The sequence below is a fragment of the Exserohilum turcica genome (assembly GCF_000359705.1).
Source record: "Exserohilum turcica Et28A unplaced genomic scaffold SETTUscaffold_5, whole genome shotgun sequence".
NCBI classification, from domain to species: domain Eukaryota; kingdom Fungi; phylum Ascomycota; class Dothideomycetes; order Pleosporales; family Pleosporaceae; genus Exserohilum; species Exserohilum turcicum.
In genome coordinates, this window is record NW_007360266.1 from 1,096,036 (window position 1) to 1,118,478 (window position 22,443).

Here is a 22,443-nt window from a genome sequence, read left to right on the forward strand (position 1 = left end):
TCTATAGCTCTCTATCGAATACAACCTCTTGTATACCTCGCGATTGCTCCCTAGAGCGCAGCCCCTTACAAACCTAACCCTATCTCTACCTAGCATCTATGTAACCTAACTCTACCCCTACCTACGCTATAGTCTACCTAACCCTACCTTTACCTATAGTCTGTGTGACCTAACCTTATCTCTACCTAACATCTGTGCGACCCTACCCTACCCTATACCCATGATGGGAACCCTATACCCATTCGCTAGTCTAGCTGGAAGATCTTCATGGTTCTGCGCGGTGGGATGTTCTACCCACGGGGAGGGAGGTTACTTACGCCTAGATCCGTCCACGCCTTCTCAAACCTAGCTGTAATCCCTCTTGCATCCAGTACTAAAGTCTATCATTCAACTAGGCATTTACTAATAAAATATAAAACATGAACTTTGAATTGACCAAGTACTCTCTCTATACACATGTACCATTCTTGTACGAGAATACAAGTATATATTTTTTTCTTGGTTGAACAAAACAGAGAGAGGAGGAGAAGAAGGAGACACGAGAGCATAGGTCAATGATGGTTTGTTGGTCCTGAATTTCGTACTGTTATCAATGTGACGGACATGGTTGTTGTTACACATCACTGTAATTAGGCATGCGTTTCTTCTTCTTCTTCTTCTTCTTCTTCTTCTTCTTCTTCTTCTTCTTCTTCTTCTTCTTCTTCTCTCCGCTTTGCATGCTTTGTCAGGTAAATATACGTAGCAGGCGTCTTATTCGTTCAGCCCCAGAATAGCAGTTTCTAAAAAAAAAGAATACTTCTTTCGTATACTGGCCTTTATAGTTCTTGAAAAATGAATAGCTAAGTAGTACAAAGATGGGCAGAGGAGAAAAAAATAATAAATAAGGCGTAAATGGAACGCCTGATCTACACACACACACACACACACACACACACACACACACACACGGGTGGCTGCGCCGACTCGCCCCTTTCCCTATGCTTGCCGCTTGTGCCTGTCTAACAGCGGCGTGGCTTACCCTCTGATGTCTTTATTTCTATTCTTACATTTTCTGAGGGAGTGGAAGGCGGAGAGAGGCGTTCCAACGTGTGCGGGGAAACGGCAGCCCAAACGTGCACGTGTGCGGCGTGCTGTGGCGTGTGGGTGGGAGGGCCTAATGCTTCAAGGTGGGATCGAGGACTGAATTACTGCAACTAGTAAATAAGCGCTTGTACGAGTCATGCGTCGGGTAGGTGTGTATGTATGGGGGAGGCGTGGGTGTGGGTACGGGCGGGTAGTAGGATGGGAAAGGTGGTAGTTGGGTGGGGTTTTTTGAGGTATATATGGATGGATGTGTTGGATAGCGTAGAAGTAATTGTCTACTCAGCGCTCTATTGTATGCAGAATATACGTTGGTAAGTAGGCTTCTGAAAGCTTTGTTGTATTTTTGTCTTTGTACTTACGGCAAGAATTACTGGATTGAATATTCTAAATTTTCTCCACTTGACTTGACTTGTATTCACTTAGTGCAGTATGGAGAATAAGCAGTGATGAAGAAGCTATAACACAAATGGCATGTATGCATGTATCATAATTGAGTACTTGATGGTGTTGGTGTTGCTGCCCCACTTAGGTACGTACCCAAGTAGGCAAGCATTCTTTTTTCCTCTACTTAGGCCAACTGCATGCACTACTCTGCTCACAGACCGAGTCATTATTCAGCCTTCTCACGTGCGCAGCAAGTTCACCCCGCATATCTGCATATAATCAAGTGAAAGAATCAGAGTCAGTGGCACAACATGTTTTTCGCGCGAGCCATGCGCTTACGCAATCGGTAGGATGCGCAACGACTAGAAGCTACACGCAAAGTAGCCAGCAGAACCTACATCAACAAGAGAAGGAAACCCGGAAATGGGTGGAAGAAGTAGAGGTCGCGTCAAACGCAAACAGATCCAAAGCGACGATGGCTGGACGGTTATTGCCCACGGTCTCGCCAACGTATCGCTCGGCAGTAGCGAGCAAAAAGAGAAGCAAGGCTCACTGCCAGACATGGTACAAGACCTGACGACAGAAAAATTGCTGGCAGAATTCAAAATGTTGCAGGAGCGGTGGGAAGACACGGCGCTTGCGGCGCAGGTTAAGCAGATTGTTGAGGAGAAGAGTAAAGATGGCGAGGGAGGGTGTGGCTGGGGTGTAACAGAGGCTGTGTGTATAGGCATAGGGAGTTTTAGTCGGGATTGGGCGCATCGGTGGAGGAGTCTGTGGCAGCTTGTGTTGTTTGTTGATGTTGTGGGATGCCGTAAGTTCTTCTCTTCTCCATCAATACATCCAAATATCCTTCTAACTCTCCCTTTCTCGCACTATACCTTTGGTAGGGTACTAATATGTAATGCAGTCACGAAAGAAACTACCAACAAGCAAATCCCATGCTACGCCCAAGACCCGGCTTTCACCCCACTAGACACCGAGTTCCTTTCTCTCCTCTCCATTACGTCACTATCTTCGCATCTCGAATCGAAAATCACAGCATCGTCGTTTGTCTACTCACCGTTCGTCGATTGGTTCCTGCTGCTGCCGAAGTTTCTGGCTGGCCGAGATCCCGTCTTGTATGTGGGCAACGAGATTCTAGACGACTACGCTATGTATGCGCAGACGCGGGCGAAGAGGGAGAGGCTCGACGAGTGTAATGAGGTGGGCAGGAGGTGGGCTGTAGCAAGGGAAATGCTGAGGTTAAAGGAGTTTGAGAAGCATGCCAATGCGTTGAATGGGATGGTGGTTTATTGGAGGGTGGGTGTGAGTGAGGGGAGAGGTGTGGGGGAGAAGGAGGAAGAGGATAGAAAAGACAACGGAGGGGATAGGGATCTAGGAGAGAAAGAGAAGCGGGATGAAAGTAGGGGCGTGGAGAAAAAGGACGGAGAGGCAACGAGGAAAGTGGACTAAGGAATCGCTACTCCTGGCATGCGTCTATACCAATACGTCTATTTCGCATTCACTCACACCGACTTACCCTTTTACGCAGTTCAAAAACAGCTGAAACTACAATGTGGAGCGAGAAGCCCTCGCACGAAACTGACCACTAGCTGCATTCGGGACAGGCCCGATAGACTACACAATGCCTTCGGACTAGATGCATGAGCTGACACAATATGCGCCGGTCTGTTGAACAAGCAATGCGAAGCAATGGTAAGAAGTGGGTCCCGGCGCTAGAGCTGCATCAGATTTAGCGGCATCTGGCAGTTCTGATGAGCTCCGCCAAGGGGATGACTTGTCCATGGCCGAGCACAGGAGTAGTCATTATGCAGTATATTCATTCCACAAATTCATTCTCTTCCATCAAGCATTCTTGGTCCAACGGTAGGATAATTGCCTTCCAAGCAATTGGCCCGGGTTCGACTCCCGGAGGATGCACAACATCCTTCTCTCGATTGCAACGTTGTGATTTTTTTGCCCTGACTTTGGTGGGGGGCAGCGCCGGGAGTTGGTCAGACAAATAGTGGTTGTCTTTTTTTTGTTCATAGCATAGGCATCATAAGGTTGTGTGGGGTGTTTTACCATCTGACGTACGCCACGCCTTGTCGCCCAAGTCTTTTTTTAGAGCACAAGGGCAAGGGGTCAAGGGGTCAAAGGATAGTTTTCCCTTAGGGCAGCACCAGCAATCTTGCCATGTTTCGCATGAATGAATAAGCTGGTCGAGATGAAGTTTCGCAGGTGGGGAGATAATTTTACACAAAAGTAGGTTCTGGCGGACGCTGTGCCGCGTCGTTATGCTGTCGTGATGCCATTTATAGTGTTGTCGGACTGGCCGAAATGTTGTATGCGGGCGGGACGAAGCAGCGCGTCGTGGGGCTGGGGAAATGGAGGACTCGCGTGAGCGCTGATAAGGCGTGCGTGTGTGAGTAAGTGTGAGAGAGAGAGTCCTGGAGGACTTGTATCGCAGGGCCCCGCCGCTGTAATACGCTCTGGCCATTCTGCTGGTGGGCAAAGGCGAGGATGCGGAGTGCGGCGAGCACAAGGGAAATTTCGAATCATGCGAGCCAGGCAGCCGTGTTGCAACCCCCCAAACCGGTGACCCCAACTCGTGGTTCAGACGGCAGACAGCGGGCGGCGATTGGCGCTTTGCAGCCCTATGGCGCAGTGACAGTCCCAGTGAGGTCTGGCACCTTGTTTAGATGCGTTGGCGTTGCAGCGCCAGACGGACGCTCGGAAGTGGGGAGTCGGTGAGAATGGCTGAGGAGCGCGGTGATTGCAGTGCCCCGCATACGACTCGCGCCCGCTGATTGGCCGCCGCCGCGTACCAGCGCCGCCCGTCACCGTCACCTTGATTGAGTCGTGAATATGCGCCAAGCACACGGGCTCCACGACCACCATCAGGAGGAAACGAGCACCAGAGTCGACGACGCCTTATAAATGCGGCTGACGGCCTGCTGTGGGAGCCTCATCCCGTCTGCAGTCATCTTCAATCCTTCGCGCCAGCATCGCCCTCGACCATCATCTCTCTCTCTTTCTCTCTCTCGTCTCTCCTACCCGCGCCCTTGACATCAACCACCATGGCCACCCCCAGCCAGCCCATGCCTCTGCCTGTCCGCACAAACACAACAGACTCGCAACAGTCGCGCTCTTCAGCCGGCCAATTCTCGCTGCCAGGCTCTCCATCCTGCCACAGCAATCGCACCGAAGAGTCTTTCTTCGGTGCCCTCTCAGCCCGTCTTCGCGGCCGCTCTCACAGCCGCTCCCGCGACGCCACATTACACAACCGCACAAAGTCGCCAATGCCCATGCCACCAGTCCACTCCCAACATTCCACCAGCACATCACGGCCGTCACCCACGCCAGTACAGAATGCCAGATTGAGCACCCAGAGCACAACCAGGAGAAACACCAGCGGAAGCGACCCGTGGAGGGGACGCCACTCCAACGATTGGCTCTTCAACGGCTACTCGGTCACGGCCTCGGCCAAGGAGTTTCTCCAACGGCGCAAGTAAAACGACAAGATCTGGCCAGGCAACAGTACCACGGGAATGGGAATGCACTTGTTGACAAGCTGCAAGTGTCTGGCTGCCTGCCAAGAATGACGACGAATGTAACCAATCATGGATTAATGCGGGGGACACCAAGGCCGCTTGAGCTGGCTTCGCCACGGCATACTATCTTGTCTTTCTTTTGCTGTATCTGCATGTTGTATATTAGCTTTGACGTAGTAAAATTTAACTTGATGACATACAACGTAAAAGGCGCAGTGCATCGGATGGTCATGTTCATGGCTGCGGCTGAAATAGCCCATTCCCATGTTGACTCATTCGTCTTGCAGCCATGACATGCGACATGGCATGTTGTGTACTTCACCAAGTTGGGGATCCGAAGTCCCTGTAGACTGCACTGCCCCTTTACATAATCAGCCCTACTGACTCGCGGCAACAAACAGCTCTGGTGCCGTCATGACCAGGCACCAGAACCCCCATCGCCCAATTCCGTTGACACGTCTAGAGCACCATTGTGTCTCTGCGTGCGCTGTGCGCCTTTGATGGCGATAATGATCCCGACGTTTACAACCGTCTGTACCGTCCCGAGACGCGTTGGTCCTGTTATCGGAGCTCCAGCATGATACCGCAGGTAGCTAGGTAGCTATTCCGATCCACGACCCACTATCCACTGCCCCTCCGCAACGCCGCCGTAAGGTGCACAGGCATCAGTACAAGCAACATTCCGATATCTGCCAGCACTATTCGTCACACTGCATTGCTTGTCCTCCAGGATTGAAGAAGCGATGCGCATATAAGCGTCGAGCACGATCCACATTGATTCCTTCACAGTCCTGCAGTTCCATCCAGGCATCAACCATCGCATCATGAGACACCAACGCGCCACCATTCCGACGCCCACGTCATCCAACTCCTTCTGGCACAGCGAGCCAAACGATTATCTTATTGGCCATCGTACCACCGAAGACCTGCCTGCTGAGGCCGACATTGTCATTGTAGGATCCGGTATCACGGGCACAAGTGCAGCCAGGTACTTGGCTGAAGACGAAAGGGCCAATGGCAAGAGCGTTGTAATGCTGGAGGCGAGGGAGGCGTGTTGGGGTGCTACTGGGAGGGTAAGTCGGCAGCGTTCAGTGTATTCGCCTGTACACACGACTGTGCATACATGTGTGGTCACCGGCGTGGTGAATCCAGCTGACGAATGATGATAGAATGGCGGGCACTACCAGCCCCTCCTCTTCGACCGTGGTAGCGACGTGGCCGATTTCGAACTCAAGAATGTCGCCGCTGTACGATCCTACATAAAAGACAATAGCGTGCCCTGCGAATGGCGCGACGTGATCGGCTGCCGCACATTTTGGACCGAGGCTGCGCTCAAGGAGGCTGAGCACGAGGTTGACCATCTTCGCAAGATTGCACCCGAAATCGCATCAAAGGTCACGATAATCAAGGACAAGGAGGAACTCAAGAAGCATCGTGTCTCGCCTGACTGCTTGGGAGCAACACTGAGTGAAGGTGCTGGGAGTCTGTGGCCATACAAGTTGGTCGCATTCATTCTACAAAAGCTGATAAAGGACGGCCGAATCAATCTTCAGACGAAAACCCCGGTTACTGAGATTACTTCTTCTGAGGGAACACACACGCTGCATACGCCCCGTGGTACCATTAGAAGCAAGACAGTCGTCCTCGCGACAAACGGCTACACGTCAGCTCTTCTACCGCATTTTGCCGACCTCATTGTTCCATGCCGTGGTGAGATGTCTGCGCTCTTCCCACCAGAAGGATCGACCATTCTTCCAAACTCCTACGGCATGGTCGCAGCGCTCGGACAGCCTGCCAACAATGACGACTACCTTATCCAGCGACCTTTCGAGGGTGTGCCAAACCCGGCCGGTCATCTCATGTTTGGTGGCGGCCGCGGAGCCGGACACTTCCCCAGTCTAGGCACCTCAGATGACAGCATCATTGATGAAGGATCCGCTACCTATCTCCGCGGCGCCCTGCTCAAAGTGCTCCAACTGGACGGAAAGACTGAAGGAATGCAAGAGCTGAAGGCTGCTGCACAATGGACCGGCATCATGGGATACTCACGTGACAACCATCCCTGGGTTGGCAAGGTCCCAGAACAAGAGGGCTTGTGGCTTTGCGGTGGATATACTGGACATGGTATGCCCAACGGCACGTTGTGTGGAAAGGCTGTTGTAGATATGCTGCTTGCGGAGAGCAGTGGCCAAGACATCAATGCCGTTCAAGCACAGATGATACAAAAGGGGGATCTTCCAAAGAGTTACGTTCTGAGCAAGGAGAGAATTGACCAGGCACGACAGATGCTTACAGTGCAGCAGCAAGATGAACAGGACGTGCACATGAATGGTGTAGTGTAGTTCGTATCTGATCCTCCGATTGAATCTATTAGTGTCACGGCTCGCTTGATGTTGCTTGATTCAGTATTTTTGTGCTAAGCAAATGTACAGCCGTAGTATTCGTTTTACATCTTTTGGCTCGATTCCAGCTCTCACAAACTTGATCCGCGTGCGGAAACCGCTGTCTGGGCGTTAGTCCGTTTCCCCATGGGGTACAACCTCGCTGCTGACTAATAGTTAACTGTACAAAGCATATCATCCACAACATCATTATTACCTTCTGACGCAAGCAAAACAAACAAATATCAATCCGAACATAACAGAACTTGCGAAGAAACCCCCCCCCCCCTTCATCACCATCACAACCATGCCACCTCCTCCATGCAACCCCCTCCCCTCCAAATTCGCCCTCATCCTCTACCCCGGCTTCCAACTCCTCGACGCCGCCGGCCCCCTCGACGCCTTCAACATGCTATCCTACGACCACCCCATCACGCTCTACATCCTAGCCTCAACCCTCGACCCCGTCTCAACACACAACGCCATGCAGCGCGCCCACAGCCCGCTTTTCGCTCAATCACTCTTACCAACACATACATTTGCCACGGCTCCCGATGATATCGATGTCGTGTTGCTACCTGGGGGGTTGGGCGCGAGGGGGGAGGAGAGTGAGGCGTATATGGGTCATGTTGTGGCGTTTTTGAGGGGCTTGGGGTTGGGAAGGGGGGAGAAGGAAGGGAGTGGACAGGGGGGAGGGGGAGAGGAAGGCGAGGGGATGCGAATAGCCAAAGTGAAATGGATACTTACGGTTTGTACGGGAAGTGAGATTTTAGCGCGGACAGGGGCGCTGCATGGACGGCGGGCGACGACGAATAAGAGCGTTTTTGGGGAGGTGAGTTTATTTACCGGGGGGGGTTTTTTTGGATCTTTTCTCTTTTCTCTTTATCTGCTTTTTCTTTTTGGTCTTGATTTCAACTTCTGTGCCTTTCCTCCCCCTCCCACCCTGTCTCACACATCCAGGAATTACTTACAATAAAAAGAAAGTTGCTGTCGTTTTCAACTAACCCAATACACTACAGGTCAAAGCCACACACCCCCGTGTCAACTGGATCCCCAAAGCCAGATGGGTTGTCGACGGCAATATCTGGACGAGCTCCGGTGTTTCGGCCGGCATGGATCTGGCGTTTGCGTGGATTGCACATGTGTTTGGCCAGGAGCAGGCGCAGTATCTGGCCGATAGGAGCGAGTATGAGAGGAATCCGGATGCAGACCGTGATTGGTTTGCTGAGAGGTGGGGTGCTGTGTGATAGTAGAGATAGGGGGGGGGTTTGGGGGTGTATGTGTACTGGATGTAATGTTTGGAAAGATGGATATTGATTTGCGAGGAGGTATACTTTCCATTTTGGAATTATCCATCACCCTTATATCATATGCTACTAAGATGATTGATTGACTCATGATATCATCCTGCTACTTCAAAGCCATACACACACACATGCCTATACGACGCAGAAACCCATAAATTCAACCCCCCCTTACTTGCCCACATGACCCCACTCGCTCTCAGGATACACGCGCCTAACCTTGTACACGCCCATATCCTGTTTCTCGAGCGCGCCAATCACCTTCTTCGCGCGGTCCGTGCTAAGGCTCTCCTTCAGCGCCTCCCACGGCAGCGCGTCGCCGCTGAATTCGTGCAGCGCCAGGAACCGCGGTGCCTTGTCCAGCTCGTCGATGTACTGGAACTGCGATAGTTGCATTGCGGTTGCGACTTCGTACCGGCGTGAGCGCACGAAGCCGGGGATGCGTGAGAGCGCGGGGAGGTATTCTTCGCGGTACCATGAGTCGAATGAGGTGAGCGAGTCGGCGTCTGAGGCTGGGTGGAGGGCGCTGGATATTACGAAAGTTGCTGGAGCTGATGTTTTGATGTGAGTATTACCCCCCCTTTTTTTCTTCTTCTTTCTGTTTTCTTGATGGGAGCTGAACTGGAATAGTGGTTTATGTGTTGGGAATATCACTGTGCGAAGGGAGTTGTATTCGAGAAGGGACCAAAAAAAGACATTCCTTTCTCCTGCCCCTCGACAACTTGCTTTTCCTCATAGAACCTAACATCGAAGCGTGTATTCATGTAAATCTCATCAATGAGTTCCTTGGGCGGCGGGTTCCGCACAGAGAGGTTGAGGAAAGCGTCAGAGCTGCGGTATTCAATGTCTGGCATCTCGTAGACGACCTGGGGGTTAGGTTAGTGCTGGCATTGATGCATTGGAGCATGTTTTGTGTAGCGTTACGCAAGGCGGGGTAGGAGAGTGGAAAGGGAGAGAGAGAAGGATGAACGAGACCAAAAAGACAGAAAAAAGAGAAAAGACCAGAAGACTACTCAACTCCATCTTTCGTGCCCTCCATGAAACCCCCCCCCTCTTCCTCTCCCCTCTCTCCCCTTGTAAATCTCGAAATCCCGCTTTACACGTATAAAAACAAGACGTCGCTTCTAGTAGAAAGACAAGTTGGAGCGAAAAAAAAACCCCCCCAAAAAGAAACAGTAGACACAAGAGATGTAGAGATAGATAGAGAGAATACACATACCAGCCACGGCGCCTCATTACTATACACACCCTCAACAGGCACAGGCTGCACAGCCTCGTACCTCACCGCCGACGGCGCACCAGGCAGCACGAGAACCTCTTGGATGTGTTCCTAGAAACCCTACATGTTAGCCTCACTTCACTATTACTCTTCTTCTCTCCCCCGACGTTTTTTTGAGAGGAGATTATTTGTATCATATTAGACTAGCGCTGTGATTGATCTTGGACCGAGATAACCATCATGTGTTGGCGGGATGGGTGGATAAAGGTAGCGAGGTTGAAGCATAATTTGAAGAAGCGATTCAGCGATATTTGATCAATTGCTTCTTGTTTGCCTATTGTGCAAAGCAAGAACACGGGACAAAGGTCTGATGATGAAGCGGGTCGGGTGGTTCTCCCCAGTATGGCCAAGTCGGTCCGATACCCATTGTCTCCCCCCCCTCCCCCCAATTCTCAACGGCTCAATATCGACAGTGCGCACACACACACACACATACGTATGTATGTCACTCTGAAGCCATTCTAGCCGACCATTCTCCCAGCCCAACGGTAACGGTAAGCGACATAAAAGGTCAATTCTCCGGGATATCCGCACGGTACCACCCGTCTGTATTCCCTGCATCCATGTTCCCGTCCTTCCCCCCCCCCTCTTTTACTGACGTGTCGTACCTTGCCGTTGCCGCCGCCGCGCTTGACACCCCCTCTTCTGAACAAATAAGAGTGGGTGTGTTTATCCCCACTTCTACATACTTTGCCATTTTTACCAGAACAGCTGTGTGCATGCACACACATTTACCGCCGAAACCCCCCTGGTCTGTTGCAAAAAAAAATGACTCGTACTTGATCGGATGGCGCGGTTTTATCTTTTTTTTTTCCCTCGTGTGAGTATATGGCTCCGCGCGCGCTAGGACGCGGGGTATGCATCTTTTTTTGGCCTTTTTATACAGCTACATAGTAAGTAGTGGGGGGGGTTTCTCTCTGAGACATACAGATATATATATATATATACAAGTATTCGGCTTGCCCCGCTTGGTTATCTCTTCTTTGGTACTAGGAGTACTTGGTTAGTTGGTTGGTTACTTGACGTGCTGTCCTCTTCCTCTTCCTCCTCTTCTTTCTTTCTTCTTTCTTCTTTCTCTCTTCTCGCCTCGCCTCAGATCGGATCGGGATATATCTGGTATCCACGGAATCAAGAGAGCAGTCTAAGCAAGCAAGCAAGCACACGAGAAAAGAAAGGGAGATATATCGATTCAACATGCCCCGCGGTATCCTCTGGGTCTCGTCTCGCATTTTAAACCCGGATAAGCTTTCTGCTGAGAGGTTGTGTGATTGGTATGAGAATGTAAGCTTCTACTATCTCCCTTCCCTTCCTTTCCCTTCCTCCTCTGCAGTAATCGAGAAATCTCTCGTTTCTTGATGATGATGCTGTTGCTGGAAATGGGATAGGGACAAAGAATAAACTGCGAGAAAATTCCATTGTCACCACCGCCCGCGGCTTGGTCGAGGCATGTGCCACGCTTCCTTGCGTGATTTCTTTTTCGTGTGATGCAGGAAACTGCACAATAGTCGTCGGCAAATGTGGTGGTGTCGTTGCAGCACAGATGACTACGTAAGGTACTGCTGCTGCTTCTTTGGTACTCGTGTGTTCGAGGGTAGAGGCTCGACGTTTAATTGATGTGCAAATCTTGGCCTCGCACCTAGCTCTTTTCGAAAGCGCGTTGGACGTCGAGTGATTGCTTGTTTCCATTTGCTGTTTGCCAAAAGTCCAGACTGGCAATGACATCGTTGCCGAGCTCGTCCTCGTATGAGTACAAAATCTGGACACGTCAGCCTTGGGTTTGAGTTAATTATCATTGCATGACATACCTCTCTTGTCGATGTGTGTAGCCACCTAATGTTCTTTCCTGTAATAATGTGCACCAGGCCACCACTCTCCATGTGCCGAATTTCAATAAAGCTAGGCTCGAAAGCAAGGATGTAAGGATTGAAAATAGCAAAGGCTTGTGGTGTGCCCTCCCAAATAATCTTCCAGTCGGGTCGCGCTCGCCAGCCGTTGCGGTTGACAAAAAACGAGTAGTCGGCGTAGCATAGCAGGAACTCGCTTGCCATGCGCTCAAGATGAATTGGTTTGATGTTCTCTTTGCGGACAACAAAGTCGAGCGATGTATCGGCCTGGTCGAGCAGTGATTGCGTCTCGAGCGTTTCCAGACTGACCACTTCAAAGCCACGTGCGCAACCAACGCAAAGCTTGGATCGCAAAAAGTGCATCGACGTGGATTCGGTGGGAATGTAAAACTCTTTGTAGGGCTTGAGTTGGTCGGCTCCACCCGTTGAAAGCATCATCTTTGCGAAACCAGATTTCTTGTTCTTGTTGCCCATCTGCTCCTTTGGCTCGTACACCTTGATCGTAGTCGACAGTGCCGACGTCTTGACCGCAGCGACCAGTTGTTGACCCATGCAAATGCCAGCCTTGAAGAAATTGGCATGGCAAATCTTTCGTGGACGCTTGACCATGGCTTGCGACTCGTCGGGCTCCAGGGCATCGGTCGAGTATGAGTAAAGTGTTTTGTCGGCCAGGACCAGCACAATAGCATGTTGCTCGAGGACCTCGATCTGGGTGACGCCCTTGCAGTCCAGGACGCGACGGGGACGTATCGAAGCATCCTTTGGCTTGCGCTCCACGATATACACACCGGCATCCGTACCAAGGGCCAGCTTGCGACCACCGTCTGCCTAGTATTAGTAAGAAAACCTGGAACAAGACAGAAATGTACTTACCCAGGGGAACAGCGCAGGTGACCCTGATGGTAGGGGAGAAGAAGCCTTCGTTGACAATGGTCTTTGTGAAGATGTTGCTGCGCTCTCTCAAACTTCGTTGCTGCGCATCAATATGCTCCATCCACTTTTGCTGCGAGATTGGCGTGCTCGCAAATAGAGTCAACTCGTATCCGCCCTTGCCAAGGTGCTTGAAGGTAATTGGGTAGCCTTGCTGTTTGGGATCGTTATTCTTGGGGGTTGCAGCAGCAATCGCCTTGCCAGCAATCAAGTTTGCCGACGGCCGCTTGGCAATGCCCAGCTTGGGGTTGACTTCTTCCATTTGCGTAATGACAAGAAGCTCCAGTGGTATCGGCTTCTTGTACACCTTTTGTTCTTCGCGCTTGTTCACCGTCTTTGCGCGGACCAACAAGACGGCATGGTCGAAGAGGTAGCAGGTAATGTCGCCAGTTGTCTCCGTCGGCGTCTTCTTCAAGGTGCCCTTGAACACCAGTTGTCGGTTCTCGTCTGTCAGTTTCAGATCGACAAACTCTCCAGGCCTGAACTTGAGATCCTTGTTGAGCTGCATGAGGTTGAAGTGGTTCTCCGCCTTTCCGGATTCAATGTTGACCTTTGACAAAGTATCCTTGATGATGCTAATGACCTTGGGAATATCCTCCTTGTCTGGATTATCGTCCGCCGTGTACTTGGCAATGTTCTCCAGGAGCAGTGGGTACCTAGCCAGCCTGGTGGTTGGCTTCGTAAGATAACCGTTGAGCTCTAGCTTTCTCGACTCCTTCATCCTCTCCACTTCATCGACAAACTTGGCAAAGGCAGCGTTGGTGCGCTTTTCGTGCTCGAACTCGTACTTACCGAAGAGCTGGTTCGCGCCGTATTTGATGAAGGGTGCAAAATGCGGAACATACTCGAGGAAGATGTCTCCAATGTTGCGGACCACGGCTTCCTTCTGTTGGCGTCGTGTGAGTTGTTCGGCCATGCGGGAATTGACCATGTAGACCTCCTGGCAATTTGAGAAGACGGTGCGGACAAACTTTTCGCGGCGATGCTCTGGAATGGGAGATGTTGCAGGGTTGCGCAGAGGCTTCATCCAGAAGTCGCGCAGGTACTCGAGATCCTTTACGAAATCGCGCTCGGTGTACATGAGCTCAGAAATGACTTCTTGCCGTTTTTGCTCCTTCTCCGAGACACTATCCGAAATCTCCTTTGGCACGGTGTTGATCCACAGTTTCTGCTCTTCTTGGTCCTTGTCCTCGTGCAAACTTGCCCTCGACTCCTCGCGTTTAAGACCGGGCTGAATGCGCATGTTGAGACGGGCTTGCTGCTCCAGGCGGCGGGGGCAGGCAATTGAGTAGCACAGACGGTCACGCGTACACGTGGGCGAGTAACACTCGGTCAGCAGAGTAAAAACTCCGTTGATTTCAGACTTGTCCTCGACCATTGTCTCGCGGAATTGGTATATCTCGTTTGTCGAATCTCGCAGGCGGTGGGCGTACGTCACATCGTGGAAGAACTTTTGCGCATCCAGGGACCGGCCCAGGAGGAGCGCTAGATTACGGTCGGTAGTTTTGATAATGAAGGATATGAGGTCCACCGCATCTGCGCCAGTAAAGGCACTCTTGTACACAAGACCGTCCTTTTCTTTCTCGGAGAGAGCCACTCGGTCTTGGAAGGTATCGGCGACGCGGGAGAGCAGGGCGGGATAGACCAAGGGCGCTCGGCGCTGAGCAGCAGGCATTTGCTGTGCTGGTGCCAGTGAGTTCATCGACTGGTTCGAAGTGCGGTTGTTGCTGGAGCTGCTTGCCAGCGTCTGCGACGAGTCTGGACGAGAGCTGATCGAAGTCATGGTGCTGGTGCGCTCGGAAGGAGGCACAATAGTAGAAGCCATTGACATGGTTCGCGACTGACTTGGCATGCTGCCTTGGCTTACGCTCCTGGAGTTGGGCGGCATTCCTGCGTTGCCGGACGACTGTTCAGAATCGCCAGATTCTCGCCTTCGGTTTGGTATGATCCTGCCGCTCATTGTCTGCGTGTGCTCGGGGTCTCTTGTGTACGAGGTCATGGACATTGTTCGCTCGTCGGGCCGCTCGGGCACCACGCGTCCCTGTGCCGTGGTCCTGGCCATGTGGTTCATGTAGGGCTGCTGGCGGAACGTGTTTGCTTGCGAGGGGTGCGAAGGGCCGCCAGGGGTGAACTGCGGGCGCGGGTTCAGGGCCAGCGACTGGGAGCGGTACGGGTCGGAGTTCATGGCTGGGCCAGGATGGCCAGGAAAGCGATTGGGGATGGGCTTGTTGTAAGGGGGCTGGCCAGGAGGAGAGGTTCTCGGGTCGAATCGCCGGGGCTGGCCGTAGGGCTGGCGCTCAGGACGCAGCGGTTGAGGTAGATACTGCGGCTGGGGCTGACGCTGCGGTTGCTGAGGCCCGTCTGGGAAGCGTGGGCTTTGGCCGTAGCCGTTCGGCATGGGTCGATTAAAACCATTCGGCGGATCTATGGGGCGCTGCTCTCCGAGACCTGGTCCCGTGCGCGGATCGTACTGTGGGTGAGGACGACGATCGTAGCCATTGACGGGCTGGCGAATGGGCGGGGCGCGCTGCATCATATCAGCCGTCTGGCTCGACATTGTGGCCGCGCGGTCGGGGATGTTTCTGTGTGACTGCGAGGTCATGGTCTGCGAGCGGCCAGCCATGGCGGGACTGGCGCCGAAGATGTTTGTAAAGGCCGTTTCCCTTGCGCCCGTGGGCTGGCCATGGTTGGGGCCGCGCGCATAGTCCGGCCGCTGCTGATTGCCGTAGTCGGCCATGTCTCTTCAGTCCACAGCGGCTCTAGCCTGTCGCGTGCATCCGCCGTGCTGGTGGGCGAGGCGGGCGGTGGGCGTGGGCGTTTTGATAGCAGGGCGTGGGCGGCGGCAGATAGCCGAACACAAAGGGTGGCGCACGAGTCGGGAGCACTGCAGGCTAGGATGGAAAAAGAGACACTGCGAGTTGTGCTTATCTCGACGCAGAGATGCCTGGCGCTGGCGGCGGCGGCGGCGGGCAGAGAGAGAGGGAGAGAGAGGCGGGCAGGGCGGCGGGGTGTTGCAGCGAAGGGTCAGGACAGGGCAAACGACTCCGGCAGTTGAGGGAACAGGCCGCCCGGCGGAGGGGAGAGGGCGAGGTAGGGGCCCGTTGAGCGGCCGGGAGAGGCAGAGAGAGAGGGAGAGAGGAGGGGGGGGGGAGGGGGGAGGGAGGGAGGAAGGTCGGGGAGGGGGAGGGAGAGAGCTCGCAGCGGGCGGCGGGCGTGGTGTTGTGCGGCGCTTGGCGGGAGGCAATGGGGGGCGGGTTGGGTGGCAGAGAATATGGGGTAGCGTTGGCTGAGGGGAGCGCAGGCCGGCTTTGCTAGCAGCAGCTCGCGACGTTGGGGAGAATGGCGGTGGTGCAGGTGTTGGACCGGGATGCGCTTGGCGTGCAGCGCCCTCCCTCGCCCTCACCAAACGCCCGCACGCCCATCCCGACTGTCTTCGACGCATCCACACCCCCCGACCTTGGTTTCACCTCGCCCGTCCCGCGTGCTGCTGCCAACGCTGCTGCTGCCCTCCTCCGCCCTCCCCTTGTCCTCCCCCTCGTGCGTCGCCCGCCTCGCACCCGCCATGTCTTCCAACGAGCTCGCCCCGAGCTTCGCGCCCTTTTTCGGCATGGTGAGTGGTGCTGCTGCTGGATAATGACTTCATCGCTGACCTCGCCACGCAGAGCGGCATCGCCTTTGCTGTGAGTAGCTGCGGCGCCCCTGTGTAGTGTAAGCTGGCCAACTAACCCGCGCGCGCGCCAGATGATCTTTGGATGTACGACACCCTCCCGACGCGTCGTCGAGCAGCACAGGAGCTAATGCGAACAGGCGCCGGAGCTGCCTATGGCACCGCCAAAGCTGGCATCGGCATTGCTGGCATCGGCACGTGCAGACCCGACCTGATCATGAAGGTGCGCCGCGCTGCAAGGCCTGCAAACTCGCTCTGGGCGACGTCTAACCACATGGCCAGTCTCTGATTCCCATTGTCATGTCGGGTATTCTGGCCGTCTACTCGCTCGTCATCTCGGTGCTCATCGCTAGCGACATCAAGCCGCCGCCCAACAACACGTACTCGCTGTATGCTGGATTCATGCACATGGCCGCCGGCCTGTCTGTTGGTCTGTCGGGCCTCGCTGCAGGCTACGCCATCGGAATCGTGGGAGATGCTGTGGGTGCAGCCGCCAGACGGAGCGCCGAGCAGAGGCTAACCGCAGCAGGGCGTGCGCTCCTTCATGCGCCAGTCGCGAATCTTCGTCGGCATGGTGCTCATTCTCATTTTTGCCGAAGTCTTGGGGCTCTACGGGTACGTCTCCAGCATATGCATGCCGGCAGTGCTCACGTGCTAACGCCGCCAGCTTGATTGTCGCCCTCATCCTCAACACGCGCGCCAGCGGCTGAGCACACGGGGCGAGGGTTGATTGTACGACTACATGGTGCAGAAATAGCTGGATGGATGAAGCTGCAGCAAAGGGGAGTTTGGGGTTTCGCAGCGGGCTCGGATGGACACAAGAGGCGGGCCGCACGCCCATAGCCAGCACAGCAGGCATGGCGTGCGTGGCCCCGCCGAGAACAAGGGCGTTTTGGAGCAGTGGTTACATCTATAGAAACATGTCTATGTGCATCGCGGCAGCGGGGCCAGCGGGAGCGCTGCCTGTCGAGCATGCAATTTGAAGTGTGGCAAGCAGGCCGAGGCCAGCGTGCCGGCAGAATATCGTGGGCTGTTCTGTGCAAATGCAACGTGCCGTGGTTCATGTGCCTGCATGCGGGATGATGGCAGGCGGGCGGCGCAATGGACGTATGGATGCGCGCCTGACATCAGCTGCCAGGCGCGCCCACGCCCGCCGCCCGTCGAGGCGCTGCATCATCGCCGGTGCCTGCGCGATTAGTGTTTGCACATGTGTGAAGTACTCCAGACCGTGTCGGTCCATGGATCGATGCATGTGCACGGGCGGCTGACCGCCATTGCATCACGCCGCTCGCCCACGCCGCGACGAGCCGCGTTAGCATTAGTGAAGCAAGAAACGGCCTTGAGCACGGCGGCCCGGCTTACCTTCGCAGGCCACGGAACTCGAACCACGCATCCCCATGGCCCTCCATCCACGCCCCGTCGGCGGTGTTGCAAGTTCCCCACGTCGGCTGCGTCATCTTTTGCAGTGATGCGCCTCGTGTTACCCCCGCCATCCACCTGTCGCGCCCGCGCCCGCTCCCTCTCGCAACCCTACCCTTATCCCACCCTGCCCTATCCCACCCTACCCTGCCCTGCCCTACCCGCCCTCCCTCCCTCCAGCTCCTCCTCCTCCTCCCAGCCCGTCACTGTGCCCTGCTCCATGCCCGCCTGCTCCCCCTAACCGCAGCCCGCCATCCACCATCCTCGCCTCGTCTGCCCGCCATACACAAACAACTGCGGCAAAACCACCACAACAGCGCCGCCGCCGCCGCCGCCACCATTGACCCGCTGCCGACTGCCCCGTCTGCTGCCATGTGGTGCTTCTGCTACTGAACCCCCACCAAGATCGGAAACGGCCTCCTTGCTCGCTCATAGCTCTCTCCTGCTGTGTCGCGCGCGCTAGCTCCTGTCATTGCCATGGCGACTACCTTCAAGCACATGCTCCACCCCATGCAGCACCACCGGGACAAGAAAGAACCGTCGCATTCCGGCCCCCTGCACGACCGCACTGATTCGGCCATGGACAAGCCGCGCGAGGAAGAGAAGCACCATCTGGCGCAATGGGAGGCCCAGAAGCACACGCTGAGCCTTGACGAGATCGACATTGACCCGCAGAAGAAGCCCGTTGGCCATTCGTCCAAAGTGCTGCGAGAGGACGACTTTGAGCTCATCAAGACGCTCGGCACCGGTGCGCATGCCCCTGGCACGAGCAAACTGACCCTCCGACGCTGACTGGCCCCCCCCTCAGGTACCTTTGCGCGCGTATGGCTGGTGCGATTAAAAAACGCAAAGCCCGCCGACGAGAACAAGGTTTTTGCACTCAAGATTCTCCGCAAGGTCGATGGTAGGCAGTCCCATGGTTCAACCTGTCACCTGCGCCGCCCTGCTAACGACCCTGTCTCAGTGATCCGCCTCAAGCAAGTCGAGCACGTCCGGAACGAGCGCAACGTGCTTGCCAAAGTCGCAGGACACCCGTTTATAACAACCATGGTCGCCAGCTTCCAATCGCTCGACTCGCTCTACATGGTGGTACGTAGCCACACACAGACACATATATACACGTCGACGACTGTTGGTCCACCGCTGACATCTTGGGCAGCTCGACTACTGCCCCGGAGGCGAAGTCTTCAGCTACCTGCGAAGAGCGCGGCGCTTCAATGAGCCAACATCACAATTCTATGCTGCCGAAATCGTCCTCATACTAGAGTTTCTGCACGAGCGCGAAGGCGTTGCATACCGTGATTTAAAGCCAGAGAACATTCTGATAGATGCAGAGGGCCACCTCAAGCTGGTTGATTTTGGTTTTGCGAAGAAGGTAGAAAACAGTACGTTACGTCATAGCCTGCAGTGTGGGGAGTGGAGACTGACACCTCGCATTAGGAGAGACATACACGCTATGTGGTACTCCCGAGTACCTGGCTCCCGAAGTCATTCGAAACACAGGTACGATCTGCGTTACACACGCCATTGGTACCCCACTAATGCGAATGCAGGCCATGGCACCGCTGTCGATTGGTGGGCCTTTGGTATCCTTGTGTACGAGTTCCTCGTTGGACAGCCACCCTTCTGGGACCAGAACCCCATGAAGATCTACGAGCAGTACGTCTCCAACCCCAAGTCCCAAGATGCAACTGCTAATTTCCTCTCAGGATCGTAGAGGGCCGCGTCCGCTTTCCCTCGGCCATGTCGCCCACTGCACGCGACCTCATTTCTGGCCTCTGCACCGTCGACACCTCCAAGCGCCTGGGAAATGTCGCTGGTGGTGCTCAGCGTGTCAAGCAACACGAGTGGTTCAAGGGCATTGATTGGGTGAAGCTCTACAACCGCGAGGTTCAGGGTCCTATCGTACCACACCTGCGCGGACCGGCCGATACACGCAACTTTGACGAATATGAGCCAGAGTCAGAAAACCGAGAGCCATACACCAAGGAATTGAGCGACAGATGGGAACCAAGCTTCAAAGATTTCTAGGCTAGATCTTGAGACAGAGAAATAGAAGAGAAAGAGGTTGGGGAAGAAGACCCAAACATGTAGTTGACTACACATGAGGGTTAGAAGAGGATGCTAAGATTAGACCTCTCAACCCTAGAGGCCCTTGAAAGCCCTGTACTTGGACAATTGGAAGATTGGCAGGGGCATAGGCTTTGGCTCCATTACCATTTATTTTTAGCCTCTTGCAATCATGAAGGAGTGGTTCCAACCATCATAGTTAGCGCGCGCACGAATAAATACGATCTTATCCATGCAATCATCTGAATACGACCATTCCGCAAAAAGAAAGCAGAAAAAGCACAGAAATGTCAGGGGAAAAGCAATAAGAAGTATACCAAGTACTGCTAGTATGATGGGAATTCAGCCTAAGTACCGCTTACAACATTACTACATGTCTTTCTCGTTTCCTTCAAACTTACTATGACCACCATCACTGCTTAATATCCTCACCATCCATCCAATCATGCCACTCATTCCCCCTACACACCTATTTTGATTTCTTAGCTGTATCTCTCCTGCCTCTACCTCTTCCTCCTTCTTCTCTTCTACCACCCCCCTCTTCTCCTCCATCTTCCCCTTATCATCACCACACTCTCCCTTTCCATCCTCACACCCCCTCTTTAACCGCATTCCACCATATATCCCGCTTTTTTCACTTCTCTCCTCCCCACACTCCCCACTTCGCTGCTTTCCCTCGTGTGCAGTGCTTTTTTCACATTCCTCGTCGCCGTCGTCGTCGTCTTCACTTACAGTGCTCTCGTAGTCGCTATCGGCTAGACGCGGGAAAAACGTTAGGCGGTAGATTGTGCGGTCGAGGGCGTGCATGCGGAATGTTTCACAGCGTTGCTGGGTAGAATGTGAGGTGCGAAGGGAAGGATAGGACAGCGGCATTGGAATTGGTTTTATGGGTTGGTGTTTTTTCGTTTTGCGTTTGTGGAGAGGTGTGTGTGTGGAATATTCTAGAGTTTTTTTTCGGTCCTTGTGCGCTGCTAGCTTCGCTGTACGTTATAAAGAGGGAGATTCTTGGATGCTTTGCTGTTGTGCTATGCGTAAGAGTATCTATGTATATGTACTTATGCTGCTGCTTAATTACTTCTTGTTTGTGTTTGTGTGTGTGTGAATTTGCAGATGACTACCTGTATTCTTACGTGTTCCTCAATTGTCTCTCTCCCTTCCACTCGTAAACCCCGACTTTTTCCCTTTTCTCCCCCAAGTCGCTGTTACGGATTGCCGTCTGACACGATGTGCTACGTAGGTGCTGAGTTGTAAACTTCACGGCGTACACACGTTGCGTTGGAGTCACGTGCGGTGAGTGGGTGTGTGTATGTGGGAATGCGTGATTGGATAGTCGAAGGAAAAAAAACTCCCGTGTTTGTGTGTTGTTGTGTGGAAGGGCCTTTATGAATAGGTTTGAATAATGAAGTCCTGGTTTTGCACAATGGACTGCAGTGGGGTGCACTATGCGATATCTGTTTGCTTTGGTGAGGGGGATTGCGTGAAGGAAATGAGTTTGTTATAGGGGTTCATGTGTACGCGTCCAGTTTTGATAAACCTTTTAATACTTGGTAGGTTTAAAAAGGGCTGAGAAGTGTGTGATTTCTGCTCTGGTGGCTAGAAGGCATGGTGGTACGTTGATTCTCCTACTTAAAGTGTAAAACCAGACTGTGCGACGTTTATTGGCAGGACAGGGCTTTGCCCATCTACATGTTCTTACATGGGGCTTAATACAGTCAATCTACCCAATTAAATCAGCTGTAATGGTGGTTTGCTGTGGACAGCGCATAAATGCGTTGAAACATGCGTTGCTGGATGTTTTGCCGCAAAAGTATTTTTTCCACTATGCTAGCGTCATTGTTTAATTATTGGATTCAATTTCCTGAGATAATTGTGCTTGTTATCATTAAGGATAGGAAATTGCAATCTCTGGTCATGGCTTTTAGGAATAAAGACGAATATGTTAGTTGAATGCAATCTGTACCGACGGCTTGACTAGGGGCAAATATTCTGGAGGGTTGCATAGGTGTGGGTTCTTGACCGCTGTACATACCCCTTGGGATATTTCAAATGGCTACGCAAACTCATCGAACCAATTCATCAGGTTCGGGTGGCAGCATGCTAAACTTAGAGTGATGTATGTATTGTCATACGAAATGCTAATAGGGGCTGCAGGTGCATATCAGCGACGGTGACGTCTCCACCTTGGATATAACCCATTTCTACTTCATAGAAGCACTTTCCCCTTTTTTAAGTGATTTTCAAAAACTTCAATGCATACAGATATGGCTTCTATTGGATGATGGGGTTGAAGCTCTTCGTAGTGTGACCAAAGCTTTGCGTACTGCCTTCAATATCTAAAAGGAAACCTCAAGATGAAATGAAGGTTACAAATGTCAGGCTCATCAGTTTGAGTCTGATTTTCCAGAATTCCATATCGCTTCAGCATCTTGGGGATAGTTTCCAATATCAGCTCCAACAATACACTAGTCGGATGGCGGCTCTCGCTTGTATGTATTATTATTATTATTCTAGTTTAACGTCCTTTTTCAGCCCGAAGGGCTATATAAGAC

The 22,443-nt window shown here is 53.1% G+C and overlaps 9 protein-coding genes and 1 non-coding gene across 10 annotated transcripts; 7 read left to right on the top strand and 3 right to left on the bottom strand.

The window, feature by feature from the left end:
* Positions 1–1,890: 1,890 nt before the first annotated feature.
* SETTUDRAFT_155840 (uncharacterized protein) lies at positions 1,891–3,059 on the top strand (the record flags this gene model as incomplete). The annotated part of the gene is made up of 3 exons (XM_008030852.1): positions 1,891–2,278; positions 2,375–2,770; positions 3,010–3,059. 3 exons carry the CDS (start codon positions 1,891–1,893, stop codon positions 3,057–3,059), a joined length of 834 nt encoding a protein of 277 aa, XP_008029043.1.
* Positions 3,060–3,316: 257 nt separating this feature from the next.
* Positions 3,317–3,387, top strand: SETTUDRAFT_t49. The gene has a single exon. It is a non-coding gene; the product is annotated as a tRNA-Gly (tRNA).
* A 1,104-nt stretch (positions 3,388–4,491) lies between these two features.
* Positions 4,492–5,193, top strand: SETTUDRAFT_164712 (uncharacterized protein). The gene has a single exon (XM_008030853.1). The coding sequence runs from the start codon at positions 4,527–4,529 to the stop codon at positions 4,959–4,961; it is 435 nt and encodes a 144-aa protein (XP_008029044.1). The 5' UTR covers positions 4,492–4,526; the 3' UTR covers positions 4,962–5,193.
* A 547-nt stretch (positions 5,194–5,740) lies between these two features.
* Positions 5,741–7,382, top strand: SETTUDRAFT_164713 (uncharacterized protein). The gene is made up of 2 exons (XM_008030854.1): positions 5,741–6,073; positions 6,170–7,382. Exons 1-2 carry the CDS (start codon positions 5,825–5,827, stop codon positions 7,340–7,342), a joined length of 1,422 nt encoding a protein of 473 aa, XP_008029045.1. The 5' UTR covers positions 5,741–5,824; the 3' UTR covers positions 7,343–7,382.
* Positions 7,383–7,688: 306 nt separating this feature from the next.
* SETTUDRAFT_139755 (uncharacterized protein) lies at positions 7,689–8,681 on the top strand (the record flags this gene model as incomplete). Its single annotated transcript, XM_008030855.1, has 3 exons — positions 7,689–8,061; positions 8,113–8,213; positions 8,401–8,681. The coding sequence occupies 3 exons, from the start codon at positions 7,689–7,691 to the stop codon at positions 8,626–8,628; spliced, it is 702 nt and encodes a 233-aa protein (XP_008029046.1). The 3' UTR covers positions 8,629–8,681.
* A 421-nt stretch (positions 8,682–9,102) lies between these two features.
* Positions 9,103–10,012, bottom strand: SETTUDRAFT_61372 (uncharacterized protein; the record flags this gene model as incomplete). The annotated part of the gene is made up of 3 exons (XM_008030695.1): positions 9,103–9,273; positions 9,408–9,551; positions 9,905–10,012. Coding segments are annotated over 3 exons (423 nt in total), but the record flags the coding sequence as incomplete, so codon positions are not given.
* Positions 10,013–11,370: 1,358 nt separating this feature from the next.
* SETTUDRAFT_164714 (uncharacterized protein) lies at positions 11,371–15,736 on the bottom strand. The gene is made up of 3 exons (XM_008030856.1): positions 12,682–15,736; positions 11,770–12,632; positions 11,371–11,720 (listed from the first exon to the last, which is right to left on the bottom strand). Exons 1-3 carry the CDS (start codon positions 15,473–15,475, stop codon positions 11,601–11,603), a joined length of 3,777 nt encoding a protein of 1,258 aa, XP_008029047.1. The 5' UTR covers positions 15,476–15,736; the 3' UTR covers positions 11,371–11,600.
* A 564-nt stretch (positions 15,737–16,300) lies between these two features.
* Positions 16,301–17,115, top strand: SETTUDRAFT_21994 (uncharacterized protein; the record flags this gene model as incomplete). Its single annotated transcript, XM_008030539.1, has 7 exons — positions 16,301–16,348; positions 16,401–16,418; positions 16,480–16,492; positions 16,546–16,628; positions 16,688–16,885; positions 16,935–17,020; positions 17,073–17,115. 7 exons carry the CDS (start codon positions 16,301–16,303, stop codon positions 17,113–17,115), a joined length of 489 nt encoding a protein of 162 aa, XP_008028730.1.
* A 1,023-nt stretch (positions 17,116–18,138) lies between these two features.
* Positions 18,139–20,116, top strand: SETTUDRAFT_164715 (uncharacterized protein). Its single transcript, XM_008030857.1, has 7 exons — positions 18,139–18,572; positions 18,633–18,728; positions 18,789–18,913; positions 18,984–19,209; positions 19,265–19,327; positions 19,378–19,483; positions 19,534–20,116. Exons 1-7 carry the CDS (start codon positions 18,302–18,304, stop codon positions 19,853–19,855), a joined length of 1,209 nt encoding a protein of 402 aa, XP_008029048.1. The 5' UTR covers positions 18,139–18,301; the 3' UTR covers positions 19,856–20,116.
* A 147-nt stretch (positions 20,117–20,263) lies between these two features.
* Positions 20,264–20,767, bottom strand: SETTUDRAFT_33601 (uncharacterized protein; the record flags this gene model as incomplete). The annotated part of the gene is made up of 1 exon (XM_008030619.1): positions 20,264–20,767. One exon carries the CDS (start codon positions 20,765–20,767, stop codon positions 20,264–20,266), a length of 504 nt encoding a protein of 167 aa, XP_008028810.1.
* Between the last annotated feature and the right edge of the window lie 1,676 nt (positions 20,768–22,443).